The 11085-nt window shown below is 39.8% G+C and overlaps 1 protein-coding gene across 2 annotated transcripts in view; it reads right to left on the reverse strand.

The window, feature by feature from the left end:
- Positions 1–938: 938 nt before the first annotated feature.
- LOC310869190 (ras-related C3 botulinum toxin substrate 2-like) overlaps positions 939–11085 on the reverse strand; it is a 19505-nt gene continuing 9358 nt past the window's right edge. Inside the window, exons 6-7 of one of the 2 annotated variants that reach the window (XR_014570137.1) lie at positions 1494–1936; positions 939–1419 (exon numbers count right to left, since the gene is read on the reverse strand). Coding sequence is in view for 1 of the 2 variants with exons in the window: in XM_083779799.1 (XP_083635925.1) it covers positions 6771–6901 (131 nt within the window). In the remaining variant the exon portion in view is untranslated. Of the gene's footprint in view, positions 1420–1493; positions 1937–6156; positions 6902–11085 lie in introns of those variants that run through there. The other variant, XM_083779799.1, reaches the window with a different exon arrangement.

Below are 11085 nucleotides of genomic sequence, written 5' to 3' on the forward strand. Positions count from 1 at the left end.
ATATTTGAATAATATATATATATTTTTTTAAAGCAAACATCTTTAACTCAAATCTTTGCTTCTGGGGGTGCCTGACATGAAAAAGTTTGCGAACCACTGTTTAGAAGGCAGTTGTAGAATCGTCCTCAGGTCTTCATGGGTTAACAACACCGGGGATTGTGTCAGATATGGCTGACCTGAACAAACCCTCTGTACTGTGGGTGCTGATGCACTGGAACAGCAGTGTTTGCACTTTAGTTTGATGCCTTTCATGTCCCTGATAGGGTGGGTCGTGATTGTAGTATGCTCACGCCATACTAAGGAGATAGATTGCCGTTTGATCATTTGTTCATGCAACAACAAATGACCCCGGAGGCTAACATCAGTGAGATCTTAAGAGAATATGTATTCACATATACAATATAAAACACAAACTCAGCCTGCAGCACTTTGACGGTGGTGACAAAATAAATACATCGATAATACATTTGTTTGATGATGCTTATGCCATTCAGCGGAGAGAGAGAGAGAGAGAGAGCAAAACTGTTTGATGGCCTTGAATGTTCGCCTCTGCTGTCGGTGAATGAAATAGTTCTACATTATGCTTATGCATACCGTAGGCCTATCTGCGTGTGTGAATGGGTGAACGTGAAGTACATTGTAAAGGGATTTGCATGGTCAGAATTCAAGACAAAAAAGTGCAATCCATTAGTCCAACCAATGCTGCAGATTAATTTAAACTCAGTGTCAGTGACACATCCTCTCATGAGAGAATTAAAGACAGAAACATGCAGTGCATGGATGAAAACACCCCCTCAGGTATGAATATGGAGACTTAATTGATTGAATGATTGTCATGGCAGACTTACATCGAGGCCACAAGGCATGAATGCTTTCATTTTCTTCAATTATTAAAGCTATAATTTCTGTCCACTGAAATCAACACATCACACTTAAAGGGCATTTAAGAGTGTGAGTTTATTGTGTAATATTTGCGTGAAGTCTGTTAAATACAAACCAGTTTAACCATACATATCTCAGCTGCAGTCCTGAAACAATAGATTTATATGCTAATTTGAATTCTACAATAAAGGAAAATACAGCAAATTACAATATAGCATAAGTTGTTCTCTCTCCAAATAGGCATTTACTGGGCATGCAATCTAACATTATAAAATAAAAGCCTTTTAACGCATACACTCATACACTAACTAATACAAACGTTTGAGGAATGGTGTAATTACGATACATTATTTAATATATACGCTGGTGAACTCTGTAAGGGCTTGTTTGAAAACAATTTAACAGTCTAAGCCCCACATACACTGTAAATCCTGTGTTAATTTATTATGTATAAATTGTAACCAAATTGGACCCGTAATTACTGTGAATATATCCTACAGAATGGAATGTACTCCATTCCTATACACATAATACCTGCTGTTGATGTCTCTTATTGCACAAGTAATATATCCTACAGAATGGAATGTACTCCATTCCTATACACATAATACCTGCTGTTGATGTCTCTTACTTGCACAAGTGAGGTAGGCCTACTCTGCCTTATTTCTGTGATTTAATTAAACCATACCTTGTTATTTGAGTTTCCTTGATTGTCTTTTAAAATTTGTGATAGCTTGCACAGAAGATAATTGCACCTACTCTTTTACACATGACAATAAACTTTGAAGTTGAAGTTCATTATGGTCTGTTTCTTTGTTTTTTCTTTACACTCAGTGTTAAATTAACACAAATTCTGTGTGATCCCTGAGCCCCTTTCTCTGTGTGACAGTAGCCATGGTGGACAATGGAGTGGACATCTCAAAGAAGCAGGCAGCCTCGTTTCTTGGGCTTGGTGGGTTGTGGACACAGCACAGCTCTAATTGCCTCGTCAAACACCGTCTTCAGTTCAGTCCTCTCTGGGTTAAGGCGGAACACTCCAGGTACTTCACTGAGTCTAAACAGAAGACGTATACATTCGTCATAATGTGTAATGTAACAAATGTTACAAAAGTGTAGCACAGTAGCCTGAAGATCAGAAGCCCAATAATGTCTCCCTTGATAAGCCTTTGGCTGAGTGGTATAGTTAGTGTGGTTGCCCGAATGGGCAACCAGACTCTAGTAATTGTAACACTTTATACTTATTATTAGTGTGGTTGCCTGAAGGCAACCATACTATTGTTTTTGTGACCTTTTATTATTCTTTATGTTCTTATTATAGATAAACTTTATTTTGTCCCGTTATACCTCCCACAGTTTTTGTCGCACGCACTCGAGCCATATGTCAAAACGACGGGCTACATCGGGAATCGTGTGCGTGTATTGGGATAAGACATTTGTTGGATAGTTTAATTGATATGAATTAATTAGTGCATTAAATTTCCCCATAGACATGAATGGGGAAATGCAAAAACTCACTTTCAAATATTTTTTCCTCTGAGACCGTAAGGGCTATACTTACAAGAATTGGAGGAGAGATTCATAATAATTACTAAAATTAATTACCTTAGAACTATATCGGTCGGCCTCATGGTGGCGCTATAACAGCCAACGTTACATTTTTGGGTATAACTCTTGAACCGTAGGTCGTAAAATCAAAATGTTTTTTTCCATGGATTCCTTGGGTCATGACGCATCTTCGCATATAGGCCACGCCCATTTCCGTCTAGAACGAATTTGCAGCAAATTAGCATTTTCTTCAAAACACACTTTTTGCTCCTCCTCCTACAGATTTTGTCCAAATCTCACAGAAATCGGTACACATGATCTCGGGATCTATCCGATGAAAACAGCACAGTCAGAATTTCGATATTCCATATCGTTCGTCCGTAATCAGCTTCCAAAGTTAGTGGGAGGGGCCTATTTTACAAAAAAATGCACAAATCACGAACGGAAAGTCCAATCCTCCCCAAATTTGAATCACATGTTTAGGATGGCCTAATCAACACAGAGCCAAAAGCAATTCCATTTCCATCCATAGGGGGCGCTACAATTGCAAAAACAATTACCTGTTTGTTGCAAAAACACGATTTTGGGGGGGAAATCCCCTTTGAATGACTTACGCATGATCACAAAGGGTGACTTGACATTGTAATTGGCTGGCAAAATTACTGGGAGGGGCCTATACCCCTTTGTTGCAAAAACATGATTTTGGGGGAGAAATCCTCTTTGAATGACTTATGCATGATCACAAAGGATGACTTGACATTGTAATTGGCTGGTATAATTACTGGGAGGGGCCTATATCAGCCAACCTATCCGATTTCAACAGCACAGTCAGAATTTAGATCTTCTGTATCGTTCGGTCGTAATCGTCTTCCCAAATTAGTGGGAGGGGCCTATTTTACAAAAAACGCCACAATTCACGCACGGAATGTCCGATCCATCCCAAATTTGAATCACATGTCGAGGGTGGTTTCATCAACGCAGAGACAAAAGCGATTCCATTTTCGACGGGTGCGATGTGGGCAACCACACTTTGCAATTTCCCGGAATTGCCTCTTTCTAGTTATTTTTTCACTGGAGTAGTCTTTATTTTGACGCTTTATACCTCCCACACTGTACGCTGTACGCACTTGAGCCATATGTCAAATTGACCGGAAAAATCGGGAATCGTGTGCTTGTATTTTGTTAAGAGAAATGTTGTATAGTTTAATTGATATGAATTTATTAGTGAATTAAATTTCCCCATTGACATGAATGGGAAAAGGCAAAAAATCACATTCAAGTATTTTTTCCTCGGAGACTGTAATGACTATAGTTACAAAACTTTTAGGGATATTTCTTAATTATGACTAAAATTAATTAAAATTATAATTTTATAGGTCGGCCTCATGGTGGCGCTATAACAGCCCACTTTACCTTTTGGCTTATAACTCTTGAACCGTAGGTCGTAAAATCAAAATTATTTTTTCCCTGTATTCCTTGGGTCATGACGCATCTCCCCATATAGGCCACGCCCATTTCCGCCATGATAGATTTTCCGCCATTTTGAATTTTGTCCAAAACACACTTTTTGCTTTTCCTCCTACAGATTTCGTCCAAATCTCACAGAAATCGGCACACGTGATCTCTGGACCCATCCAATTAAAACTGAGCCGCAGAATTTTGAAAGTGCGTATCGTTCGGCCGTAATCGTCTTCCGAAGTTAGTAGGAGGGGCCTATATCACAAAAAATGCCATAAATCACGAACGGAATGTCCAATCCATCCCACATTTCAATCACATGTCCGGGGTGGTTCAATCAACCAAGTTCTTATAGCAATTCCATTTTCATCCATAGGGGGCGCCGCAAATGCGAGAAATGTAACCGTTTGTCGCAAAAACATGAATTTCGGGGGTTAAATCCCCTCCGAATGACTTACGCATGATCTAAGGCGTGACTTGAAATTGTAATTGGCTGGCAATACTAGTGGGAGGGGCATATGTAAGCCACTGCGGCAACCACACTCTGCAATTTTTTTAAATTGCGAATTTTCTAGTTACATATGCATACGCATTACGCATATGCATTACGCGTAATCGCGTATGCATGATGTGGTACCTTGATAGTGCCTGGACTAGTACCCCTCTGGTAGTCATGTGGTAACACCTATTTTTGTGGTAACACTTTTTTCTATGCCGCAACAGGGCTTTATAATCAGGGGAGCACATAACCGGAGAGCTGGTGTGCAAGTAGCCATGGTTCACGTGACGCTTGTACTTCACATGGCTTAACTTCCGCCTGTTTTACGCGATCGCTACATTGTAAACGTGTACATAAACATTCAGATTCCAAATATAAAGTAGCCTACTCGCCACATGTGCCACGGGTGTTACAAATTTGCTGGTACAGCGTTGTTTAATAAAAAGCATTTTTTATCCGAGGAGTTTTTTGCCATTGGCTTTCAACTACGCGCCCCTATCGTTCGGGAGGAGTGTGGCACTCGGTGTGTTCGATATAGGCACGCTGACCGCACTGCCAATGCAGACTAATATGCGAATGTGTAACTGTGAATTTCCCAAACGAACCCTGTTTGAGAAAAGTAGCCGGGGCGATAAAAATGCTTTTTATTAAACAACACGGGATGCAGCAATGCTAGTCGCAATAAACCCAATAAAAGCAGTTACCACTGAGAATAAATGTAGTTCACCCAAAAAATTACTTATTTTCTATATCCTACCTAGCCTTGGTCCCATGCTTACTTATCTGCGAAAAGAAAAGACATCTACCCCATGAAGCCTTGAATTAAGTCATGGAGATTTTAGTTTTTGTCACATTCCTGAGCGAATAATTTGACGACCTTCTGACGTCTTCGGTAGGTCTCTTATTTTAAATGATAAAAAAAAGAATCTTCATGAATTCAAGGCTTCATGGGGTCTGTAATTGATAGAAAATAGTTATTTTTTTGGTTGAACTACTCCTTTAAAGACAAAAGCCAGTGAGTGCATGGATAAAAACAACTCCTCCAGGTATTAATGTGCAGAATTAATTGATTGAATGATTGTCAGGCCACATAGCATGAAGGCTTTCATTTTCTGCCATTGTTAAAGCTACTATTTCTTTCCACTGAAATCAACACATCACATTTAAAAGGTATGTAAGAGTGTGAGTTTATTGTGTAATATTTGCACGAAATCTGTGAAATACAAACCAGTTTTAAACCTACATATCAGTCACCTCACCACAACTGCAGACCTGAAACAATAGATTTATATTCTAATTTGTATTCTGCAATTAAAAAATACAGCAAATTAAAATATACCATACAAATTGCTTTCTCTCCAAGTAGGTAGTAAGTGGGCATGTAATCTTATTATATAATATAATCGTTTTTAACTCATACACTAACTAATACAAAGGTTTGAGTAATGGTGTAATTACAATACATTAGTTCAGTTAGACACACTCAGTATTAACTATTTAACCTTTATTGTACTACTATACTATTGATACATACATACATACATATACACACACACACACACACACACACACACACACACACACACACACACACACACACACACACACACACACACACACACACACACACACACACACACACACACACACACACACACACACACACACACACACACACACCAAGTTGTCATAATGGTCCATTTGGTTACATTTCTCAGAGTTAAATTAACACTGATTTTAAAGGACCTATAACATAAAATTTAACATTTTCAAAAAATGTGGTGTTCTTTGGGCTCCCCTGTGTATTTTCTATCCCCACAAAAACGTAATTTTGAACAATCAGAATCTTTCATCATATAGGGGCTTTTATGGAAATTGCTCTCAGGAACAGCTCAACTGATTTGGTCATATGCGTGATGTCATCAGTATCACCCTACTTTGTATAATTACTCCCCCTCTTCAGTCAAATTTGCAGTTCCACTTTGTTTACAATGTACGCCATTGTTGATTTTCCATGCTGGCATGAAATGGAAACAAGCCTGGGTTTACTTAGCATCAGTATTATAATGACTCAAATATTAAATAAGTTGCATATCAGCACCCCCACCAACTCAGGACATTGTGGTACTGCAGCTAAAACTGCTTCAGAAGCTAAAAAGAAATGCCATGGACTGGTTATATCAGAGGGATGATTTAGACTCAAATCATTAGAAATAAGTTTGAGGGACATAGACAATATGATATTACATAAAACAGTTTAAAATACTATGTTATAGTTGCTTTAAAGTACTGCAAAGCGCAACTGAACATAAGGCAAGTTTTCCGTGTTATTCCTGAGTCCCTTTCCCTGTGTGACAGTACAGTAGCTAGAGCCATGGTGGACATCTCAAAGAAGTAGGCAGATGCGTTTCTTCCGGGCTGGTGGCGGTGGACACAGCACGGCTCTAATTGCCTCATCAAACACCGTCTTCAGTCCTCTCTGGGTTAAGGCGGAGCACTCCAGGTACTTCACAGAGTCTAAAAAGAGCAGTAGTGGCGGAAAAGTGCTCAAACGTTTTATTTAAGCAAATGTATATCAATACTGTAATATAGAAATCTGTTACAAGTAAATGTCCGGAATTCAACGTTTACGTGAGTAAAAGTACAAAAGTATTGGCATTAAAATACGTTACTAGTGCTAGTACTAGTTCAGTCAGACAACTCACGAATAGATTAACCAATATTTATTGCAGAATGAGTAACAAGTGTACATATGATATTTGACTTGGCGTTCGGCTCTGCTGGATTTCTCCCTGCTCGGCACGATTAAGCAACAACATAAAACATAAAGAGCAGGGAGATATACAATAACCCCCCCATGGGGAGCATAGATAGCAGAGCCCACCGGTGGTGCTGGGGTGGTGGTGGGAGAAAACATCACATACAACCGTGAACCATGAGCAGAGGAAGGCAGGAAGAGCATGGAGTCTAGTGAGCTTAAGTAGCCTGCCCAATTGGTCAGCTGACTGCCGCATCGGCGAATGACATGTGAGACTTGCACACACTTATACGCCCACATAGTAATGCAGCATATGTTAACCCCTTGAGTATAGTATGCACCTTTGAGCACCCCCTTGAGATTGACTGACTGAACTGACTCGCGAGCTTCGTTTGATTTGTGCAGAAATGTCCCATTTCAAGTTTTCAACTGAATAGAAATCTTTTGAAAATAGCAGATCTACAAGGCTCACAATGCGTCGCGATGCAACACATTGTGAGCTTGTAGATCGGCTATTTTCAAATGGTCCAAAATGTACACACAAAGGGCTGAAGTGGTTAATGTACAAAGTAACTAAGAACTACATTTTTCAAATAAATGTAGTGGAGTAAAAGTACAATATTTGGAACCGAGATGTAGTGGAGTAGAAGTAAAAGTATTGGAAACACTCAAAGAAAGTACAAATACTTCAAAATTACAATACTTAAATAAATGCACTTAGTTACTTTCCACCACTGCTAAACAGATATACAGTCCAGTCGTCATAATGTGTAATGTCATATGTCAATGTTGCATTTAATTGTAGCACAGTGGCCCTGCCAGAAGACCAGAAGCATAATCATGTCTCCCTTGATCATATCTCGCTTTTGGCTGAGTGGTAGTTACATAAGCATACACACGCATGCCGCACGCACGAGTGGAAACATGAAAACAAGAGCCTGCAGCAAAATTATCTTTTCATGGCCATGAGGTACGTATATAATACAGCAGGGTACATATTGTGCAGGTGCAATAGGCTATTTAGAAAGCAAGCCATGTACTGAACATGTATTGAACATTCAGTGGATTTTCTGTGGTCTATAGGCTCAGAAAAGTGCTGTGATGCACAGGATGATTGACAGGCAAAATCCCTCTACAGCAGAGGTGCCCACACCTTTTTGACTTGCGAGTTACTTTGAAAATGACGAGCTCAACAAGATCTACCCACCAAAAAACAGTATTATCCCATCGCTGATTTTATTTTTTAATGTACCTAGTGACGCACTTGAGGAATAGAGGGGAGGATGGGAGGAAATGTAACTGGTAGGGTTTTATAAAATATATATAACTATATAATGCTACCGACATCTGCGCACAACACACTTGAAAACAAAGACTTGCATTGTGGGTTTGAGCTGACAGGCACTTTTTGATGTCAATCAATCAAGTCACCTTAATTCAAGTGGCAGGTGGATTTTTTTAAATATTTAAATTATATAATTATATTTTTAGAGGCATGTCATGTGATCTACCTGCACAGCCTTTCTTTGTGATCTACTGGTAGATCAATCACGATCTACCTTTTGGGCACCCCTGCTCTACAGTGACACTCGCAGGCAATTTGGTATTTTTTCATTGCACCTGAAAAAGCCTCTGAACACTGTGAAACTGAACACATGCCATGGCTCACTAGAGTGGATCATTCAGTTAAAACCTTTTAATGGGCGCCCGCTTGTCTAGTGGTCCAGGCGCATGCCACATATAGGCTTCGACCTGACAGCGCGTCACATGTTCGAGTCCCGTTCATGACGACCTTTTGCTGCATGTCTCTCTCCCTCTTATTAACTGTCTATCTTCTCTTGAAACTATCAATACAGGCAGAAAAGCCAAAAACAGGACCATGATAAAAACTTGTTTTAGAGTCAGACCCTTAAACCTTTCAATGGCCAATGACCTTCCCCGGATCACCACCACAATGGAATGTTTCAGCCCAATTCGATCTCGAGTGTATTGTGCATAAAAGACCGCCAGACAGACAGACTGACAGAAATGAAAACAGCACAAGGTATTCCACTTAATATCTCTTCTTCCAGACAGTATAACACTGACAATACTGTCTCCTCCAAGTGTTGAAGGACTAGCCATCTGCAGGGCTAACCTTTTTCTCACTGCAACACTGGCAATTATGAGACGAGTAGCATTCATTTAATTTCTGCATTGGTCGCTGTGGGGTTTCTCGGTGTGCTGTTCAGGGTAATCTGATAAACAGGTCAATTACAAATTAGAGTACAGTACAGTACAGTACAGTACAGTACAGTACAGTACAGTACAGTACAGTACAGTACAGTACAGTACAGTACAGTACAGTACAGTACAGTACAGTATCAAGCTCTTCACTTACCCACTGTTTGCAGCAGAACGTGGAAATGTCCATGCTTCATTACTTAGCGACGCAAGTCGTGATATTGTTCCCGTAATGTTTGTGTCATGTACATCCCAAGGAAACAATTATTAACCACAATATCATGTTATAATGACTTGATTTTGATAACATCGACAGCGTCTTCTTTGTGTGTTTTTCGATAGGGGACCAGTTCCGTTACATTTCTTGAGCTCAGGTCTGAGATTGACTATGGCTGATGACATAAATAGCAGATCTACAAGCTCTGCAAGATCTGTGAGCTTGCAGATCGGCTATTTTGGTTTGATTATGAAGTAATTTCGATATTTAGGACTTAGACTGTATGGTATAACTTTCACTCCACTAATACAGGCAAATATTGTACTTTTCACTCCACAGTGCATTATGAATTAACCACTTTAAGCACACATTTTACGTGGTCACAAATTACAATCTCCTAAAAGCTAAAATGAGAATTATTAGCAGCATATTTGATCATTCTCATTTTTAATATGCCCTCTACTAACCTAGGCCTGCACACCGGGTAGGCTACAATATCGGCTATGAATCGTCAAAGGACAAACCCCTCAGGTATGTACAAAAAGAGGGCTCTGGCCCGGAATTCAGCCAATCCACCCGCTTTGAATGTTATCAACCGACAACCGATAATCACTAGGATGTTCTTATCTGGACCATGCAGGCAATATGGACATTTCCACTGGGGACCGCATGTAATTCCGACGAAGCATTAGTCCGACATGCGTCCGCATGTCGGACATGCGCTCCTCCCGTGCTTGTGGTTATGGTTAGGTTAGGGTTTGAGGTTGTCGTTTGTCGGATCAATGACTAGTCTGAACTACGTACTGCACCCATTTCCACTTACTGACTACCGCTATTGGCCAACGACAAATCCTCCAGCCAATCATGGCGCAGCATGACACGCTTTCCAACTAATCACATTGCAAGATGACAATTGTATTGACAACTTCTGGTTGTCGTTTTTTTGTCATGGGATATAACCTAGTCTTCGGTCTTGTGTGTTTCGAGAAATAATGTTTGCTGGCGGAGATGAGCTATTTAAAAAAAAACATTGCAATGGTGAAGATGGTAAAATGTATTATTGATAGGTATACCATGTAGGCGGGCACATGAATGTTAACAATAGGGCTCCCCCGATAGCCACTGCAAATTGATGTAAGATACAGTATGCTGCAATATTGGACAACATAATGAAAGTTGCAAGGAGTTTTCCACATGAGGGATGACATCACATGTCATGACATGTGATTTGTGTGGCAATGGCAATAACAAAAACAGAATGACAGAAATTACATTTCTTCCGTTGACCTACAGGTACAGTAGCCCGCCCACTGGTTCCCAAAACACTGGGACCCATTTGTGGGTCGCGGACACACTGTTATGGGTGCCCTAATCTTTTGTTTCCTAAATTAGTTTTTAAATTATTATTATTTCATAACATTTTCAAAAAACGTTCCCAAAAAAGCATGAATTAAACCAAAATGTAATGATTCTTTCAGTAACTTCAATCAAGAAATAAAAGAA

This window comes from Protomyctophum parallelum (assembly GCF_964188405.1).
Source record: "Protomyctophum parallelum genome assembly, chromosome: 13".
NCBI classification, from domain to species: Eukaryota; Metazoa; Chordata; class Actinopteri; order Myctophiformes; family Myctophidae; genus Protomyctophum; species Protomyctophum parallelum.